The 20,923-nt window shown below is 48.9% G+C and overlaps 1 protein-coding gene across 1 annotated transcript; it reads left to right on the forward strand.

Moving 5' to 3' along the window:
* The first annotated feature begins 7,403 nt into the window (after window positions 1–7,403).
* On the forward strand, window positions 7,404–13,630 carry LOC125512111 (alpha/beta hydrolase domain-containing protein 17C-like). The gene is made up of 6 exons (XM_048677177.1): window positions 7,404–7,923; window positions 11,587–11,623; window positions 11,712–11,948; window positions 12,017–12,064; window positions 12,781–13,214; window positions 13,326–13,630. The coding sequence occupies exons 1-6, from the start codon at window positions 7,568–7,570 to the stop codon at window positions 13,402–13,404; spliced, it is 1,191 nt and encodes a 396-aa protein (XP_048533134.1). The 5' UTR covers window positions 7,404–7,567; the 3' UTR covers window positions 13,405–13,630.
* The last annotated feature ends 7,293 nt before the right edge of the window (window positions 13,631–20,923 follow it).

The following is a 20,923-nucleotide window of genomic DNA, read 5'->3' on the forward strand; positions in this document are numbered from 1 at the left end:
TGCAAAAGATGAAGACCAGGGGGCCCACCACCTGTCCACGAGGGTGGAGGGCGCCCCCCTAGGGTGCGCCCCCCTACCTCGTGGGCCCCCTGGAGCTCCTCCGACCTCAACTCCAACTCTATATATTTGGTTTCGGGGAGAAAAAAATCAAGGAGAAAGATTCATCGCGTTTTACGATATGGAGCCACCGCCAAGCCCTAAAACCTCTCGGGAGGGCTGATCTGGAGTCCGTTCGGGGCTCCGGAGAGGAGAATCCGTCGCCATCGTCATCATCAACCATCCTCCATCACCAATTTCATGATGCTCACCGCCATGCATGAGTAATTCCATCGTAGTCTTGCTGGACGGTGATGGGTTGGATGAGATCTATCATGTAATCGAGTTAGTTTTATTAGGGTTTGATCCCTAGTATCCACTATGTTCTGAGATTGATGTTGCTATGACTTTGCTATGCTTAATGCTTGTCACTAGGGCCCGAGTGCCATGATTTCAGATCTGAACCTATTATATTTTCATCAATATATGAGTGTTTTTTATCCTATCTTGCAAGTCTATAGTCACCTACTATGTGTTATGATCCGGCAATTCTGAAGTGACAATAATCGGGACCACTCCCGGTGATAACCATAGTTTGAGGAGTTCCTGCATTCACTATGTGCTAATGCTTTGTTCCGGTACTCTATTAAAAGGATGCCTTAATATCCCTTAGTTTTCATTAGGACCCCGCTGCCACGGGAGGGTAGGACAAAAGATGCCATACAAGTTCTTCTCCATAAACACGTATGACTATATTCGGAATACATGCCTACATTATATTAATGAATTGGAGCTAGTTCTGTGTCACCCTATGTTATGATTGTTGCATGATGAACCGCATCCGGCATAATTCTCCATCAGCGATCCATTGCCTACGAGCTTTCCACATATTGTTCTTCGCTTATTTACTTTTCCGTTGCTATTGCTATCATCACTACAAAATACCAAAAACATCACTCTTACTAATGTTACCTTTTGCTACCGTTACCACTACTATCATATTACTTTGTTACTAAATACTTTGCTGCAGATACTAAGTTTCTAGGTGTGGTTGAATTGACAACTCAGCTGCTGATACTTGAGAATATTTTTTGACTCCCCTTGTGTCGAATCAATAAATTTAGGTTGAATACTTTACCCTCGAAAACTGTTGCGATCCCCTATACTTGTGGGTTATCAAAGGGTTGGAGAAGGGGACGGCGCGGCTGTGGTAGGGTGGCGCGGCAGGGGAGGAGGACGCGCGGGGAGGCGCGCGTGGAGAGGGGTGGCGGCGGTGGCGGTTAGGGTTTGCGGAGCGGGAGGATCGACCTGCGATAGATATCAGATAGAGAATGATTTGGTGCGTCGATAATTGATTGGTCGTGCACTAGGCACATATATATAGGTATAAGGGGTGCGACCGGTATCTTATGGTTTAATATACACGTACATACATTGGAAGACAGACACTATAGATACTGCATACGAAACCTAGATCTACGTGACACGAAGGTTGCATAGTAAGAGTATGTGTGTGGATGCAGTTTTGGAGAAACCATTTGGAAGGGAAGATAATAGTAGTACTATACTGTACAGTTCTTGCTTCGTGTGCGGTAGAGTCAGGTTGTGATTTTTCTCAATCGTGTGGTGTGGTGATGACGTAAAATTGGAGGGTCAACGCCTTGAGCCACTTAAATGAAGTAACCTGGCCGCCCAGCTGCCGGGTGGAGTTTCCTACACTCCGCTGTCATCGAGGTTGCTTAATCGTTTGCGCCATGAACAAGAACAAAATCCCCACATCAGCACGGCAGCTACCCCGAAGGGCAAAAGTCCACCGTGAATATTTTGTTTCTCGTCTTCACCGGATGAACGATAGTAGAGTAAAAGTTTTCCTCTATCACATCGGTAAACCCCTTGATTCTGGCCTCGTTTCATCTCATCTGCGAAAATGTCAAAAGACGAAGTATAGTAGATTACTCTACCCAGTTTCTTCTTCACAGACAGACGAGACCTTTTCTCCTTGTAAAACGACACTTGCCCGTCGCACAAGTTTTTAACAAGGTAAAGTTAGGAAAACGATTGATGTGAGTTCTCGTAAAACAATAGAAAATCGAGAGCAGCCAAGTCAACACTCGAGGAGTTCAAAAATAAAATAGTAAAAGAAAAAGTCAGCACTTGAGACTTTGACGCTGAGGTTTTTACTAGTGCACTTACAGCGGGCCTGTGCACGAGCATGGCCCACTGGTCAGAGGAAGGGTGGGAATCCAGTTAATGATGGGCTAGGCGGTTAGGGCATCTTCAGCCGTGCCCCAGGAAGGCCTTTCCATGCGTTTTTTTAGCTGGCGCCGAAAAATCGGCCCAGTCGTGCCACCAGGAGCCCGATTTTCGCTGGCTTGGGCCGAAAACAGCGCCGGCGGATCCAGGCCGAACCCGGCGCGCTGGTGGGCGCCCGGGGGCGCCGGGGTGAACTGTTTTGGCGCGAAACAGCCGCGGGCCCGCCGCGTCAGTGACTCTACCCTCTTCTTGCCCTTTTGTCGTCCTCATCGCCTCATTTCCCACGGCGAATCAATACCAAAGCTGTCGCGCCGGTCAGCCTGCGCCATTGATGCCTCACGGGCGGCGCGGTGAAGGCCGGATGACGCGCGTCCCTCGCCCGCCACGCGTACTCACGGCGGCTCGCGCACGGGCGACGCCTCGGCCTATATAAGACGCGCCCCAGCGCACTCGGCGACTCGTACTCTCTCGCCGTCGTCGTTCCTCCCTCTCCTCTCTCTCGCCGTCGTCGTTCCTCCCTCTCCTCTCTCTCGCCGTCTCCAGCACCTATGGCCGAGCGCTTCCCAGGCGACGACGCGGCGGCAAACGGCTTCGTCCGCCGCCATCTTCACGAGAGCGAGACTCGCCTCCTTTTCAAGGCCGAGTACCCGGTCTCGCCGGACATGCGGGTACCCGGGGCATGGAGGATCAACGCCGCCGGCGTGCCGGTGCCCCCGATACCCACCGGCGCGGCGAGGCGTGTGAAGATCGCACGCATCCGCTCGTCCCTGCCGCGTGCGGCGAGGGAGGGGCCACGGTACGTCCCCGATAGCCCGCTCTGGGAGCCCTACTTCCGCCGCCGTCACGCCGAGCAGCTCGAGGCCACCAATGGCGTCGAGCCCTCCGGCAGGCTCAATGCCGTCGGCCGGCGTCGGTGGTGGGGCGTGCCCGGGCGCACGTTGGAGGCCATCCTCGAGTACATCGAGGGCGGCAACACGCCGCGCCTCGAGTACCCCGCTCCCCCGTCCTTCACACGCCGTCGGGGAAGCTCCTGAACCTCGAGGCGCATGGAGACCGGGGGGTCCTCCTCCTCGTCCGGCGGCTCCCCCTGCCTCCACCTCCGCCCCGTCAAGCCGGAGCCCCAGGGCGCGCCTGTCAGCGCGCGCACCCGCAGCTCCGGTGTCCGTATCGGCGACAACGCCTCCCCCACCGGCCGCTTCGTCCTCGTCGAGCCCAAGCCGGAGCCCGGCCTCCCCGTGGAGTACGAGGAGATAGCCCGGCGTGGCTTCTCCGACGAGGACGCCCTGCGGTGGGCGCGGGACGACTACCTCCGCGACGAGATGGTCCGGCAGCGCCGGGCCCTGGAGGAGATCGCCGCCCGCAAGCGTGGGCGCGAGGACGAGCACGGCGTCGTGGTCCTCGACAGCAACGACGACGACGACGCCTCCGGACCGTCCAACCCGCCGCGCCAACCGGGGGAGGGATGCAGCAGGGACGGCGGAGGCGTCGGCGGGGGCGACGACGACGACGACGGCGGTGACTACACGCGGTTCTACCGCCTCCTCGGCATGTAGAACCGCGTGGGCGGGCGGCGAGGGAGACGGCGGGGTAGCCCGCGGTAGTTTTTCCTTTTTTGTAAAATATGTTTAAATTTAAACGAACTCGAACATGTTTGCATTGTGTTTGCGCCGAATTTAAACATTTTAAAAACCCGTGGAGGCCGCGACTGAGGGGCATCACGCCCCCAGTGTACGGTTTAGCGCCGGTGCGTTCCTGAGAGACGATTTTTTGCCCCTCCTAAAAGGCCAACGGCTAGAGATGCCCTTAGCCATGAGCGAAAGATAAGCATATCTCCTCCTCTCGCCGGAAATAATGGCGTCCCCACCACCGGCCACAAGGATCAGGCGATGGCTCCGGAGCTGCCTTCCCATCCTATCCAGCGCATCTCATCCGGGTTTGTCGCTTGATTGGCCCCTCGACCTTTCCATAATTGCGTTATTGATCAGAGGGTCAGGCCATGGCTAATTTGCTCCTTTTTCTTTTCCTAGTGGAAGAAAGAGAGATGCCTGCTCTTCTTCTGGTTCGTGAGAGCAACGGTGGTTGATACGGAGACATGTGAACCTTGATCTTTATCATCATTAGAGCTGGTACCAAGAAGACGAGACACGCCCACCTACGAACCACGAGAAAAATAGTTCAATATCCGCTGCTCCAAAATAATTAACCTCCTCGAAATAGGCTTTTGCCCCGCTACAAAATAACCGAAGTTCTAATTTTATGTCAAGTCAAACTAGCTCAAGGTTGACTAACTATATAAAAAAATGTGCTAAGATCTACGAAAACCAAGTACACATAGTATGAAAAAAAAATTCTATACAGAATCTCATGAGACTAATTTGATGTTTTTATGTTAAAATGTTTTTTCAGATTCGCTAATTAAAATTATCATCTCAATGAGAATTAACAAAATCTCATCTAACTCCTACACTACTTGATTAACCAAAGGAAAAAAAATCCATATGAATCTTCGCGTAAAATCGAACGGCGTAGGAGTTAGATGAGACATATTTGTCTCTCATCTAGACGAGAGCTAGATACATTTTTTATACACTTGATCAAAGTTAAACAAGATTGACACATGACAAATCAAGAACTTCAGTTATCTTGGAACAGAGGTAGTATGATGTGGTCTCCCAGCATAACTGATACGATGAATGTGTTTAAAACTAAACTATACAATTGTATATGTGATAAAAGGTAGTAAAAGTAGTTCAAATATGCTCACAACTTCGCTATATCAAACTGTATATATATGTGACAAAGGGAAGTGAAAGTAGTATAAATATGCTCACAACTTCGATCTTACACTATTTTTTTAGGTTGAGTTTAGTCTCACATCGATTATGAAAAAAAAGAGCATGACTCATGAAGGGTGGCAGTGGGCCCTTCCAGTAGACTCGTCTTTTACGGAGAAGGCATATATTTTTTTTAGAACGAAGGCTCAAGAAAAGCCCGACTTTGAATTAACAAAGCCATCAACCGGCCAGGATTACAAGAACACCAACTAACAAGGAAAGCAAGAAGAGAACCAAGCGGCTGATACAAGGAGCAAAGCGAAACAGACTCATAAAGGCAGCAGCGATAGCAAGAACACGCCATGCTGCCGCCAACACCCTACAGGACGACCTACACCAACCGGACAAGCTACGGACTTGAGAGGATGCACCACCGCGCAAGCTTCGTGATCGTAGCCAAACTCGAAGACAGCACTGACACTCCTCTGGAACTGCCACTGCAAAGGGCCCCTGCCCTCCCATCCTGGCTCGAAGGATGCCGCACCGGCAGGCGGCAGCTCGGTTCACCCTAGAACCCAGAGGAAGACGCTCAAGCTGCACATGAAGAAAGAACTAGGAGCAGACCTGCTAGCTCAGAGCACACCATTCCGAACACCGTCGTCGTCCGCGGTTAAGCCACACCGAAGGGCTAGAGCTGTCGGCCACAGTCGCAGCAACAAGGGCAACAGCGATGAGCCACCGAAGAAAAGGCAGTGAAGCGCCGAGCCAAGCTGCCACCCTCCACCATCACACCCACAACCCGACTCTCTCGCCGCCCCTGCGATCCCTGGACTGCGCCTCCAAGAAGGAACACGACACGGATGTGTCGTCGCCGCCCGAATCAGGGGACCTAGGCTTTCACCTAGCAGGGGACGGAAGGAGGGGGGAAGGATCCTCACCACAGCCTCCAGGGAGGGGTACAGCGCCCAGGGCGTCGCCTGCGATGTGGCTGCGCCGGCCAGGGGTTTCCCCCGGAACCAACCCCCTCGACGAGATCCGCGCTGCCAACACCCGGGAGGACCCGGATCCGGCGATGGAAGGAGCAGATCGGGGCGGAGAGGATGAGATGCATCTGGCGACGGCAACCGCGCAGGGAAGGCCGCACACCAGCGACCGTGGACCGACACCTCCTCGTCCCCCGCGAGACCGAGGGAGGCGCCTCACCAGCTTCGGCCGGGGTGGCCCGCCGCCCGAGCCACCCGGCGCTCTTCGCCCGGGGTCGCCGCCCCGGATGCCGAGCCCTCCACGCTATGTGGAGCCGCCGGATCCCCCGCCGCCACCTTCATCGGTGTCGAGCGCACGCCGGCGCACACCTCTGGCGGCGGCGGAGGGGAAGGGGAGGGGGGAAGGAGGGGTGCGGCGGCGGCGATTTAGGGTTTCCCCCGAGTCGCCTCGGTGGAGACGACGCGGAGGCGGGGGAATCGGAGAGGGGGCATATATAGTGCGGTGCTTTGTGATTGAGGCTTCACGAGCTGAGATGAGACGCTACTATACCAATCGTTTTTTATGGACTGTAATGCTAGTGCTGAATTTTCCACCATTTGTGCCAGATAGTTATCTTATAGCATTCAGACAAATATGTATTGTAAATCTCAAGATATACAAGTGGTACGTGAATATTGTTTGAGAGCTGCTCATCGTATTTTCAATCAATGGCACCTACAACTTCCTTTTTGGCTCAGACATCCCTCAATAAGAGTATCATAACTAGTATTATGCATGTCAACTAAGGCTGGTCACAATAGGAAGTACTACGCCACCGTTCATAATATGATAACTTGATCGTATTACAATGACTTCATTTATTGTCATGCATAACACACACTAGTACATCATCTAATATGACACACTATCATATCATGACACTCAATCCTCTCTTTTCTCATTTTATTGTATGCCGCCTTAGTAAAATGCCTAGTTGACATGTATGATACTTTTATTGTGACCGGCCTAAGCATCTCTATAAGATATTAAATAAAAATATATTTGAGTATATATTATGATACCTTAAATGATATGCTATTACTTGTCATGTATGACAATAAATAAGATCATCTATGATATTAACTTATGATACTAAATTATGTGTGGCTACTAAACTACATAAACTTTTTATTTTATAGTCAACCGTGAAAGAATAACCATGGAAATAATCTTAGCAATTTCAGTTTGCAATACTCTTTTTTTAGTAAGGATTTGTTAGAAATCTGTTCTAGCAGTAACTTTCAGCAACTACCACAGTCTACTCAACTCAGGCCGGTAATCCCTGTTGTGCAAAACCACAAGAGCTTAACCACCCAGACCACAAATCCCTCCTCACTCCTCCAGCTCCTCCTCCCCTTTCCCTTCCTTCCAGCGCAACGGAAACGCCTGACCCGACGCGCTCCTCATCGTCGTCCCCCTCCCCTCTCGCCGTCTCCTCCCTCGCCCTCACCCGAGCCTTAGCCCTAGACCTCCCCGCGGGGATGGGCGGCGTCACCTCGACGGTCGCGGCCCGCTTCGCCTTCTTCCCGCCCAGCCCGCCGTCCTACGGCGTCGAGCCCCTGCCGCCGCTCGATGCCGCCGGGGCGGGGGCGGCGGCCGGGGAGGCCAAGGGGAAGGAGGGGAGCGTGGTGGTGGAGCTCACGGGGGTGCCGCGGAGGGCCAACGTGGAGGCGCGGCGGCTGCGGACCAAGCGGGGCACGGACGTGGTCGCCATGTACGCGCGCCAGACCGGCGCCAAGCTCACGCTGCTCTACTCCCACGGCAACGCCGCCGACCTGGGCCAGATGTACGAGCTCTTCGTCGAGCTCAGCGCGCACCTCAACGTCAACCTCATGGGGTACGCACGCACGCTGGATCGGATTGGGTTAGACTTTAGATTGGGGGCGCCGTGGTTCTGGATTCGGGCGGTAACCCTGGATCTCCCGGGCCGCGTTTCTCTGGATCAAAGCTACGCTTTTTACCGGGCTTTAGACAACGCAAGTGGTACTCCTCGGTGGAAATGTTGGGATTGCGTGTCAGTAGGATGGTCGCTTATTGGACTGGACCAAAAATGCCAACTTTTCTTCTGGTATTGCGTGATTGGGTTCAGGTTTTGGTACATGAGTATGAAGCTGTGCTGGGGCAGTGCTCTCTGGTGTTGGATTTGCTAGCTCTAGTCTAAATTAAACCAATTAGTACTAATCTGTGCGTTCATTCTCCATTGGTGCTTGGCTTCATCTTGTCATGTGATGCGGCATTTGTCACTGATACGTCTGCTAATGGGTGTCTAGTTATTTTGTTCCTCCTCAAATTCTTACTTATGATTAGAATAAACTACTACTGCCGAATTGTGAGTCATTTTGTGGTTTTTGTAGATTGTTGGGGATGTCTGCTTTAAGTGGCCGTGAGAAGTATCTGGTAGTTGTTCAGTCTTGGGTAGTAAGGGGGATATTTGGATTAAAAGTGCCTGTCTGTGATTGGATAATCCATGATTCATGTGATTTTATGGAGGTGGCCCAAGACCTGATTTTTATTAGTTACTATTTTTGGCCAAAATTTGATGGATTTGTTCAGATTAGGTGTTAAGTACATGCTACCACTTTTAGAACATTTCACTAATAGAGTCTAGTAAGGAAAAAGCGGGAAATCAATACTTGATGAAGCTTTCCACAACATTATTATGCAAGCACACGTGTCCGGTCCACAGCCCTCATAAAAGCATAAATACCAAAATAAGCGATCAATGTTGTCATCTTCCTAACTGTTGTTTAAATATATCCATTTTTTGGGTTTAATTTCTTCTTTCGTTGGAGTTTTAGCCCATTGCTTCCTATGCATTGGATGGAGAATATTAGCTAGGTAGGTTTAGTCTAATGAACCTGTTGATGACAAGAGGTTTGAGTTTCTGATGAGAGAACCGTTGATTCATTCATTCAGTCTTGTCCTTCACTGCTTTTATTAAACTCAAGATTTTTGTTCTTCACCTAGCATGGTTATAACATTATCATATTTAGTTAATCTTTGTGTTATATGTCTGTTCTCTGAACACACTTTTGTCCTTTATGGGGCCACTAGTTTTGGCACAAGGCATTTTAAAAATGTTGAGCGTTTACATTATTACTAATATAACTTCAACATCACAGATGACTCCAGATTCCAGAAACGACCCCTGTGGTTTCAAAGCCCAGAGTAGATACAGTGAACACTACTGTGCCATTTACTCTATAAGCCTAAATACCCTTGCTTTATACGGTTTAAAAAATATACACCCCCCCCCCCCCCCCCAGCATGTGAAACTTGTGTTCTCGTGCTTAGCTTTTTCTGCCCTCTTGGCTATGCTGCTGCGCTCAGCCAAGCTTTGCGCAGGACGGCGCCATGCCTCCATGTTTGTGCTCGGCTGCAGCCCTATACAATTCCCTTGGCTCCATACCCATGCCGGGCCAAGCTTCTTTGTGACCTCTATTCGAGCTAGAGATTTTTGTGAGGGAGGTTCCTTTCAAAGGAAGATCTTCATCGTATTGAAGTTGAACTGTCGGCAAGGTAGTCAGAGTCGGGATTCGGAGTCAGATCGATTTTCCTCAGACAGAATCGAGTCGTGGAATCGAGGATTCTACTAGATGTACTCAAATAGGATATTTTGTATGCACACAAGAAATTTATATGGGTTCTATAGAGTTTTGACACTAAATATGGAGCAAAGAACGTACACATAAATGCGAGTTGTATTCCACTTTTTTTATGGCTAACCTACCGTCTAGCTCGCATGTATGGAACATATATGAGAGGGAAATATGTAGAACATTGAAGCCTTCAATGCAGGAAATTTCTTAGGTTCTTTTTAGAGTGCGTGAATAGTCGATCACTTGTCTATCTGACCTGCAGTGCTAAACCTTCAAAGGTCTTGCTCTCCTTCTCCGATCAGTCTTGAAGCATTCTCCTTTTCACACCAATTCCATCTGTCGACAAGCCTGATCCTCAATTTCGATCTAGGGTTTCTGAAAGCTAGATCAAAGGTGTCGGCGGCTGAGCGTTTGGCTTGGGAGGGGAATAAAGGTCCATGAGGTATATGAAAATGGGTTTGGATGATGGCATACTATTCTGCTACAACTGAAAAACGGCTTAATAAATTAGTAGAATCGGACATAGTCCATAGCATAGTCGGGATTGTACAGTTTTGTACAGGATTCTATGATTTGGATCGCGACTCAACATGTATTCTACCTGGTCCGGATTCATGGTGGGATTTGGATCGACATGCTTCCGTAGGGTCGTGAAGTCGTAGGATTCTAGCAGTCGAGTCGGGATTCTGACTACCTTGACTGTCGGGAATCTTTATTGTAATTATGTTAGTCTATTTGCTGTTTCTGTTAGAGTGTTCCTGGAAATGTGTAAGAGGGAGGTGGAAAGTGTGGATGAACCACGATCGTTACAAACTCAGCGCTCTATAATTGCGAAGGTCATAAATAAGCTATGAGGCTACGCCTCAGCTGCCCTCCATGCTAATTAGTAGTGATACAAGGCCATCTATAAATGCAACATAGCAAACTGATCCTCCGATTGCTTATTTAGTTATGCTATCTTCTGCGTTTCAAATTTTCTGCGAAAGTGAAAATACGTATTGAGATGACGAAAACGGAAAGTGTCTAGAGGGAAAGGATACTTTCAACACCAATACAAACCACTATATTGATTAGTTTGTCAATTAATATGCCAATTTTTTTCAGTGTTCAAGAAAGCGTTTTTAAGCGACGCTTAAGCGCTGAGCGATGGCAAAGCGCTTCGCTTTTGCCCTAAGCGGTAGATTAAGCGTTTTTTATTTAAATTTGACCAAAATTTGGCATTTTTTGTACTTCTTCTGCTGGTCTGCTTGCGCAATAATGGCAATATTCTATTTATCTTATTACTAGGCTATGTTCAAGAACTATTTCCTTCATATTTTGGCAAAATTCTGTCCACATGATATCTGTTAGGTTATGTCTATTTGAACTGAACTGCATTTTAGTTGTTATTTTGCTTGCTATGCTAACCTGATATGTATTTGCTATTGTGTGAACTGTATTTCAGATGCTACTTCAATTACCCATGTGCCATGCTTCCTATTTTCATGTGTATATCATTCAAAATCCGTCAAATTCTAGCCAATTTCAAAAAACGCTTAAGTGCGATTAAGCTGCGCTTAAGCGCTCATTGCTCTAAGCTGTGGCCTTCCGCTTCGCTTACGCTTTCCGCTTTCTTGAACATTGATTTTTTTGTAGCATTTTCAGTCGTGTTCCTTGCCAGTTTACATGGTTCCGTGTTGCCGCCACTCTTTTGTCATCCTGTGATATTAGTACCTTGGAAGATAGTGGTCGGACCCTGCGCAAGCGGGAGCTACATGCACCGGGCTGCCCCCCAATTAACAGGATGCATCCGATGAAGAAACCTATTTCACAATGGAAATCACTGGATGAACCTCTCTTATGTCTCTTGGGATTATTTTGGCGAAATACTAACATATTTTTGTTCTTTCTTTCCTTTGCAGCTATGACTACTCTGGTTATGGGCAATCTTCTGGAAAGGTATACATATTTTCTCTTTTTCGTTCTTTGGCTTCTGTTCTCCTCAGTGTGCATAATACTAATCATTTATTCTTATCTATTATGGCAGCCCAGTGAGCAAAACACATATGCTGATATAGAGGCTGTTTACAGATGTCTCATAGAAACCTATGCAGCCTCTGAGGAAAATATCATTCTTTATGGCCAATCAGTGGGGAGTGGTCCTACTTTGGACTTGGCCTCACGTTTGCCTCGTTTGAGAGCAGTTGTTGTACATAGTCCAATTTTGTCTGGCTTAAGAGTGATGTATCCTGTAAAACATACATACTGGTTTGACATATATAAGGTAACTAATTTACATTTCTTCATTCCTTTTTTGTACTTACCTGCATCTGATTTTTCTTGTATCTGCAGAACATCGACAAAATTCCACTAGTCAGTTGCCCTGTTCTAGTGATTCATGTGAGTGTCCTTGCCCCCTTAATCTTATACACAGTTTTCACTTTATGTTCAGGGCATACGTGTTATCCGCCTAGACATTTTCTTTAGCATTCTCATGCCCTTGTCTGCCCATTCATGCACGGGCACACATTTGCATTCTAGTAATGTTACATAGGTGAACTTGTACATGAGAACATGTTGATTAGTTACTAGTGGAGAAAATATCAAGCAGGTGTAATTATTTAAGATGTCTACAAATGGCTATTTGGTTGTTTATTAATCACATAATAGGATTACGACAAAGTACAGTATCAATCATCCAACTGTTGCCTTTGGGAATGGCTAGAATTTTGACTTTTGAGAACTTGCTAGTGCTCATGTGAATATGAGCATAGGGCCATCACTGTATTTCTGGCCAAAGTCTCTATAATGGTAATGCAATCAAAAGTCTCCAGGTTCACTGAGAAAAAGAAATGTTAATCGATATAGCATACTCTGTAAACACGTGACAATTATTCCATTAGCTGGAATAGCTTTGCCATGAGTTGATTTTGTATACTACCTGTGGCATTGTTGCTTTAACAAATTATTCATAAATTTTGCTATTCATTCTAGTCAAGATGTAGAACAAGAAAGATGATACAGTAGTATTCTTTGGTAGAAGAACGTAAGCTGACTGAGTAACCGCAACACCTTTTTGCACATTTTTGTGGTACTAATACAATCTCTTCTTTCAGGGTACAGCTGATGAGGTTGTCGACTGTTCTCATGGGAGGGCATTGTGGGAACTCGCTAAAGTAAAGTACGAGCCTCTGTGGGTCAAAGGAGGAAACCACTGTAATTTGGAACTCTATCCAGAATACATTAAACATCTAAAAAAGTTTGTTGGAGCCATAGAGAAACTGCCAGCCCCAAGTGATGAATCCCCAGAGAGCTCAGGTGCATCAGATCGTACCCAAACAGAGCCTGAAGGTACAGAGGAGCCAAGGAAAAGCGTAGACCATAGGGAGAAGACAAGGCCAAGCATAGATCATAGAAAGAGCACAGATCGTCGAGATAAACCGAGGGGCAGTACAGATAGGAGGGACAAAAGCAGAAAGAGTGTAGATAATCCTGACAGACCACGAGCCAGTGTTGATCAGCCCGATAGGCCAAGGAAAAGCGTCGACCGGTACGTTTACCCTTCACGATGTACCAGATAGTTCCTTTTCAAGACATGCTGTATATGTGTTGCGAGAAATCCTGCTTTCAGTTTGTTGATCAAATGGTTGTTTGTTTACAGCTTTGGAGGGATGATGAAGGCTGTGAGGTTGCGCAACATCGACTGTTTCAAGGTACCGACAACGTCCTCCGGGAGCTGAAGATAGATACCATAGATACCAGAAAAGGTCAGTGGTGTTTTGGAGGGCGCCTCGTCTGTATGTATTCCATCTGTGTAAGTTAATTCATTTGGGTGATTGGTTCGGCTGTAGGCGGTATATCTCAACACAGTGGGGGATTTGTAATGTTTCTGGTTTTGTGTTCCTTCTGAGATGAAATAATAACTTAACTTGTTTATAACATGCTCCTCAATTTTCTTCCTAGTTAGATGAGGTTCAGATCCTTTTAGATGGATTTAGTTGTGGACTGTGATAGGCTCGGCTCGATTCGAGCTCGATCTGATGTTATTCCAAGTACGTATTTTGCAATTTGGTCTCTCCGGTTGTAGCTCGGACGCATAGGCGATCGTAGTAGAGCGTTTGCAGAGCAGCGTGTAAACAACATTGTATCCTTTGGCAGCAGTTGAGGAAGGTGGTGGGGAGCCTGTGCAGCCTCTTCAGATAATTTTGGGCAGTTGTTGTATACTCCCTCCGTCCGGAAATACTTGTCGTAGAAATGGAAACAAATGGATGTATAGAACTAAAATGCATCTAGATATATCCACTCCTTGGACAAGTATTTCTGGGACGGAGGGAGTACATGAATACTGTCTACAGGAGGACTCAAACCGTAGTGAAGCGAAACTGGTCAGCTGGGAGTTCCGTCTGGTTTGTTCAAAGAAAATGCCTTGCATCTTTTTTTTTTAGTCTTATGCCTTGCATCTGTTGAGGTGTTGCATTTTTCTTTCATTGCGTTAAATTCTCATCGCACAAATTTGCTCACTCAACATCAACATAGTAAATCAATAAAGGGCAGCGATCTGCGCTGGCGCACCGGCCCAATCGTTGGGCCGGTCAAGCCCCAGCCGTCCGATCTCGCGAGCTCGAGCTGTCAGATCTGTTCCTCGCTCTCCCTTCCCCTGCGTTGACTTCACCACACCCTCACCCCAGCCGCTCCTGCCGTTGGCGACTAGCCCCCTCACCTGGACCTCCTCCCCTCTAGTCCCATGCTACTGGATGCGCTCTCCGTCCCCGTTGCCGTCGTAGCATCCGTACTCGTCCCCTGGTCCAGCAGAAAGCCCGTCGCCCTCTCGTAGCAAAAATGGCGCTGTCTTGAAGCACATCGGCACCCCCTGTCGTTGCAGCACCTAGCAGTCGCCATCGTCGCTGCATTGTCGTGTCGCCGACGTAGCTCTCAACGTCGCCGCTCGCTGCCATTAGCGAGTCAAGTTGAAACTTTTTATCTCACCGGTTGAAGCTTTTTCTATGCCTGTTGAAGCTTTTCTCGCGGATTGAAGCTTTTCACCGTGCCAATTGAAGCTTTTTTCACCTGAGCTTGAAGCTTCTTTCACAAAGGGTTGCAGCTTTCTACTCTGCGGTTGCAACAAAAAACACAGAGAGGCGCCATGGTCGTCGTCAAGGAGGATTTTTCAATCTTTGTTTGAAGCTTTTTCATCTGCGGGTTGAAGCTTTTTGTCAAATAGTTGTAACTTTTCCTATATTTCGTTGTCTGGTTAAAGCTTTTTTATCTACTGGATGTAGCTTTTTGTGTCCATGGTTGTAGCACGGGAAAACGCCGTTTGCAACTCTCCCAGTACCATGGTTGCAGCTCCTCCCCGTGGCCATGGTTGTAGCACGAGCACCTCGGTCCTCCCTGCGTTTGGCCTGTCGCCGGGAGTAGTTGAACTTATCTAACTTCAGTTGCGACGACTGAAACTCGCCGGCATGCTCGCAGGCACTCATCCCCGATGTGCAACTTGCAACAAAAAATCGAGCACTAGGGGAGATGCCCAGTGCTACAACCAACGACCAAAAAAGCTACAACTAGCGATAGGAAAAGCTTCAACCGGCTATGAAAAAAGTTTCAACCAATATACGACTGGAGCTATGGATGACCAAGAAAAGTTACAACCGGTGACAGAAAAAGCTTCATCTAGCGACGAAAAAAACTTCATCTGACTATAAAAAAGTTTCAACCGTGGAAACGAAGCCATGGACGAAAAACGAAAAGTTGCAACCGAGAGTTATAAAAGTTACAACCGCATTGAAAAAAGCTTCAAACTTCTTATCTCAGCTGCAACCCCGCGATGACGATGACACCGTTTTGTTGCAACCGTAGTATATTTTTGCTACCACCGGCGATTGAATTTGCTACAACCAGTTCCAGCAAAATTTCGCCGCGGGGTGTAGTCGTGCCATGGCTGGTTGCAGCTCCGGCGTGGCCGGGTCCGGCGAGGTAGGCAGAGCTCCGATGCACGCGGATCTGGTCGAGGGTGGCCAGATCGGCTGATTCCCATGACGACGACGCCCCTGGGAGGCCTCCGGCACGAGCGACTGGTTGACCATGGCAACGAGAAAAGAGAAGAGAGAAATGACTGAGAGGAACAAGAGAAAAGGCTGGAGGGAGAAGACGCACGTGGCCCCCATCCTATGTGTCGCTAGGTAAGTCGCTGGAGCGTTTGCGCGTGGACGCGACCGGCCGGGTGGGCCCCCATCCTACGTGTCGCTAGGTGAGTCGCTGGAGCGTTTGCGCGTGGACGCGACCGGCCGGTGCGCCGTTGCCAAACGATTTCCATCAATAAATGCTACTTTATCCATGAATGTTTTCAGTCTAATTTAGTCAGCTCAATTTGTTTGGAGTTTTTGAGAAAAAAAAACACTTCGATGTATTTGACATCAATCAATAAAATACGTCGACTGGCTTTGTAAACTATGATACCTCTAACAATTTGTTTTAATTTTGGGCGATGCTAGGCGCCGGCGCACCGGCCCAATAATTCCGCCGGTCTAGTCCTAGCCACCCGATTAGTCTTTAAATATCCGTTGGATCTGACCCAAGCGTTCTTCAACCTCGTGACGCAGATAGAAAAAAGCACAGGAAAAAAGAAAAGAAGGCAGTGCCTCCACTCACACTTGCCCACCATCGTCGACGCTGCTCACCAGCGTCCCTGCCGCTTGCTCCCAGCATGGCCCGCCCCCGGTTTGCAGCGCCCCCTGTTCGCCCAGGCTCTCGCCGGTTCGCCGCATGCAGCTCCTGCCGGCGAAGGTCGCAACTCCGGCGAACAGCAGTGCCCCATCCAGCTTGTAGCAGCGCTGTTTGTTCGTCGACGGTCGCATCCCCGATGAAGCCGCCCAGTAGTTCGCCGGGTTGTATCAACCAAAAAGGCCTCGTCCCAGCAAAAGCATTCATCGTTCCAGCAAAATCAAACATCGCCGTCGCTGGGTTGTAACAAAAATTGTCACAGGTTCTAGCAAAACAAAATGACGGTACCAGCAAAAACGAGTCACGATAGTTTGGTTCCAGCAAAATGTTAGTGCGGTTGTAGCTTTTCCGGCGATCGGTTCCAGCAAAGTGACACGCCGGTTGCAGCATCAGTGTTGGCTCCAGCAAAATATCAATGTGGCTGTAGCTTTTCCGGCGACCGGTTCCAGCAAAGTTACACGCCGGTTGCAGCGTCGATGCCCTCGACAGATGTTGGTCGTAGTTGACGCATGCAACATGGGTGCTGCCATACCATGGCCACCCGTCGAAGCATCCGTGGCCGCCCCCACCGATGGTTTGAAGAGCGGCTGGTTGCCGTCACCAGTACATGTGGACTCCGCGGAGACTGCTGGGGAAAAGAGGAACGCTGGCCATGGAGATGAGCTCCTACAGACAGGCGCACGCGCACTTGAAGCACCGGTGCAAAAGCAAAAATTGAGAACAGGGGAAGAAGGGTGAGGCGTTTAGGACGGCGTCGAATGGGCTTCCGGCACATCCGCTCGTCGTCGCTGTTGCTGTCGCCGGCGGTGTCTACAACATGCGTGCGCGGGAGGATAAAAAAGGACTGGGAAAATAAGGTATGTGTGGAGGGTGATGCGACTATTCTATATCATACGATCTGCATGGATGGAGTGGCCCGCGCGCGACCGGCTGAAGGCGGGTGGGAACGTTTACCTTTAATTTTTGGAGTATTTTGAAAAGGAGGCCCTCTTTTTTGTAAATAAACTTGTAAAGTGAAGTGAGAAAAGTGCGCCTTATTAGAAACTGACCCAGGCAAGGCAATGCCACAGTCCGACCTCACGTTCTTCCCGATCAACCCCACGTGCACGCTGCTCGTGGCCTCACTGTGAAGTTACGCCGTGTGGATACCCCTACTGGATATGCAAACGACTCCATCGCGCCATGGGCCGCCAGACTCGGAGGAGAAACTGCCGGCAGAGGCCAGCAAGGCGGTGAGAAGTGACCAAGCCTGTATCGCGGCCTCGTGTCCCCCCAAGCCCAAAGCCGTTTGGCGGTGGCCGAGCGGAACCGTGTGCTCGGTCGGTCGGTGGCGCCACGTTTCTTCACCCAGAGGTTTGGCCTCGGCAAGGCCGTGCAACGTGTTGCGGCGTTCCCATACCACCATTGCCATTACCAACCCCCCGGGGTCTGCTGGATCTGCCGGCGTGGGAGTATGGGAACGGCGCCGGACTCCACCCAGTTGGTCGGGCCGGTGCCTCCTCCTCCTCCTCCTCCTCCTCTCCTAGTCGTGCCCGTACGTACGTGGAGGTGTGTCGCGCACGCACGAAGCTGTGTCTCTCGCACTCGCGGCACGCACGTACGTATGTACGGCGCCACGACGTGGGTCGGGGGCGGACGGACGCGTCTGCACCAATGCTTCTTCCGGTCCACAACGCTCAGCACATGTTGTATCACGCGGTTTATCAAGTTACAATTTGATTGTTACTGGCACAATGCCAGTGTGTTTTTTTTCCGGATAACAATGCCCGTGTGTTACAACGGAAAAAACGTATTCATAGTCTCATGAGCGGGAGGAATAATTTGTCTCGCTGCTAAATAACGCCTTCCTATCAACACCCGTAGTCGACGACAAAACCTCTTAAATCACAACATAGTAGTTAAGCTGTGTCACCACGTTGTCGTGCCTCGTCCAAATCCAACAACCATGTCGCCGTGGAGTCACTCTGCTCTGGCTTGGCCTTCGGAGTAGCCAGCCAAATCTAGTCAGGAAATTTTGTTGTTTTGATGCTAAATTGTTTGATTTCTTTCGGAGCCTGCATATCATCATCAACAACTATACCGAAGGAAAAAATGAACTGTCTTGGAATTTTCAAATATCCTTTTTAAATAAAATAAAGTTCTAGGCTTCCTAGATTCACGGAGCCAAATTGCCTTACTTAGTGATTGATTTGGTATTATACATTTGAGGGTTTTATCAGGCCAAATGTTATCCCTTTATTCTTGCAAAATAACTCTTTATCAGACTATGCATGTACATCCCATATCTTTATCTTTGGTTAACCAAAAACATAATGAATATGACATCATCAAATCTGTTAGTTTCATAAATCTTTTTTAAAATGGAGGCAAAAGCTTTGCCTCATTCATTAATTAAGATAGAAAATAGTTTGTTACAAGCCACCCAAAAACACGGCATGCGTTACTCGCGTGAAATTAAAGACCCTAGCTTATTTGCACCGACGACGACCCAAAGATTGGCCTCGGTAGTGATGGAGGAGAGCAAGATTGATGATGGAGCATTCTTAGGCTGGCCATAGTAGGGGTAATATAAGTAATAACATGCACTTGAGACTCACAAACATGCTTATGTGATAGTCAATTAAAGAAGAGAGAGATGATTGTTTTTTTAAACAAGGCAAAAGATTTGCCATTTCATTAATTAAGAGAGAGTTGTAACAGAGTTCGAGGACAACAGCCATACATTGGCAACGATAAAGCAACTACTCACGGTGTAAAATTACATCAAGCCCTTTGGCACCCACCAAAGCCCACAAGGCCGCCTCATCCATGATTTTTTCCATGAGAATCATCAAAGGCGCGGAAGCGTTTCGGAAGACCCTAGCGTTCCTCTCCTTTCAAAGTTCCCAAGAGATAAGCATAAGGAGGGAGACCATCCCTTTTCCGTTAGGCGAGCGTGTAAGCTCAATCTCAGTCCACCAATGCCTGACACTTTGCATAGCCGCCCAGTCCGCTGTGACAATATTGCTCAGTCCGGTCCTCGCCTTTACCGCATTCCAAACTGCAACCGAGAATCGGCATTGGAATAGGAGATGCGCCGCTGACTCCTGGACTTGGCTACAAAGGGGACACAAACCGCAGTTTGGCCACCCTCTCCGTTGTAGCCTATCTGTTGTCCATACTCTGTTGTGAATGATCAACCAAGCGAAGAACTTGCATTTTGGTGTAGCCCAGACTTTCCAAACGGTCTTTATAAGTGGTGTAGAGGTGCGTCCCTCGAACTGTAGCGAATAGGCCGATGAAGTGGAGTAGATACCACACTCTGTAAGTTTCCAAATGATCATGTCATTCATGGCTTGATCTAAGGTTATCCCATCCAACTTCTCCCAAAGGATGGTAAACTCCTGTATGTGCCCGGCAGAAATGCCACTTGCCATGTCAACTTGCGAAATCCATAGATCATCAGTGAGGGCCTTCCTGACAGAGCAATCTTTCTTTTTGGAGATCTCAAAGATTTTAGGGGTGATGTCCATCGGTCTGAGACCATCAAGCCAGGGGGACATCCAGAAGCAAGCCTTATCTCCGTTTCCAACCACGACCCTCGTTGCTACCGCGAAAAGGTCCCTGTCAGCCTCGGTGCAAGGGGTGCCTAATCCAACCCACGGCTTTAGCTGCTCCGCCCACTCGTTCCAAAGCCACCTCAAGCGGAGGGCAGTGGCAAATTTGTCAAGGCTTAGAACGCCCAGTCTGCCCATAGCTTTAGGACTGCAAACTCTGTCCCAATTGATTTTGCACTTGCCCCCAGTGACTTTGTCGCAACCGGCCCAAAGGAATGCACGTCGTAAGGCATCAATGCGCTTCATCACCTCCGCTGGCAGGATCAGCGAACTAATGCTGTAGATAGCTATGGCGGTGAGAACCGCCTTGACCAAAACAGCCCTCCCAGGGGCTGCCATGAGGTGGCCAATCCAAGGGGCGAGCCTGCGCGCAACTTTGTCCTCCATAGGCAAGAAATGAACCGCCTTACGTCTCTTCACTGATAGTGGCAGCCCCATGTAAGTCATGGGGAAACTCGTGAGTTTGGCGGGGAAGAGCTGCAGGATTTCAGGAAGATCAAGGCCAGCACATCGAATTGGGGCCACCAAACTCTTACTGCAATTGGTGACTAGTCCCGTGGCCTCACCAAAGTCGCCTAAGATGGAGGAAAAGCAGGAGACGTCCTCCTTGATGGGCTTCACAAAAACGGCTGCATCATCCGCATAGACGGAGGCACGGAGAGTTGTGGTTTTTCTTCTGATGGGATGTAGTTTGCCTTGGACTGTGGCCTTATTGAGAATGTGGTGCAGGGGATCGATGGCAAGCACCAGAAGAAGCGGAGACATTGGGTCACCTTGCCGCAAACCCTTCCCATGCCTAATAGGGTCTCCGACTGTGCCGTTGAGTAACACTCTCGAGGTAGCTGAGGTGAGGAGCGTCGAGACCCAGCCTCTTGTTGGAAATATGCCCTAGAGGCAATAATAAAATGGTTATTATTATATTTCTTTGTTCATGATAATTGTC

The sequence above is a fragment of the Triticum urartu genome, chromosome 6 (assembly GCF_003073215.2).
Source record: "Triticum urartu cultivar G1812 chromosome 6, Tu2.1, whole genome shotgun sequence".
In the NCBI taxonomy this organism is placed as follows: domain Eukaryota; kingdom Viridiplantae; phylum Streptophyta; class Magnoliopsida; order Poales; family Poaceae; genus Triticum; species Triticum urartu.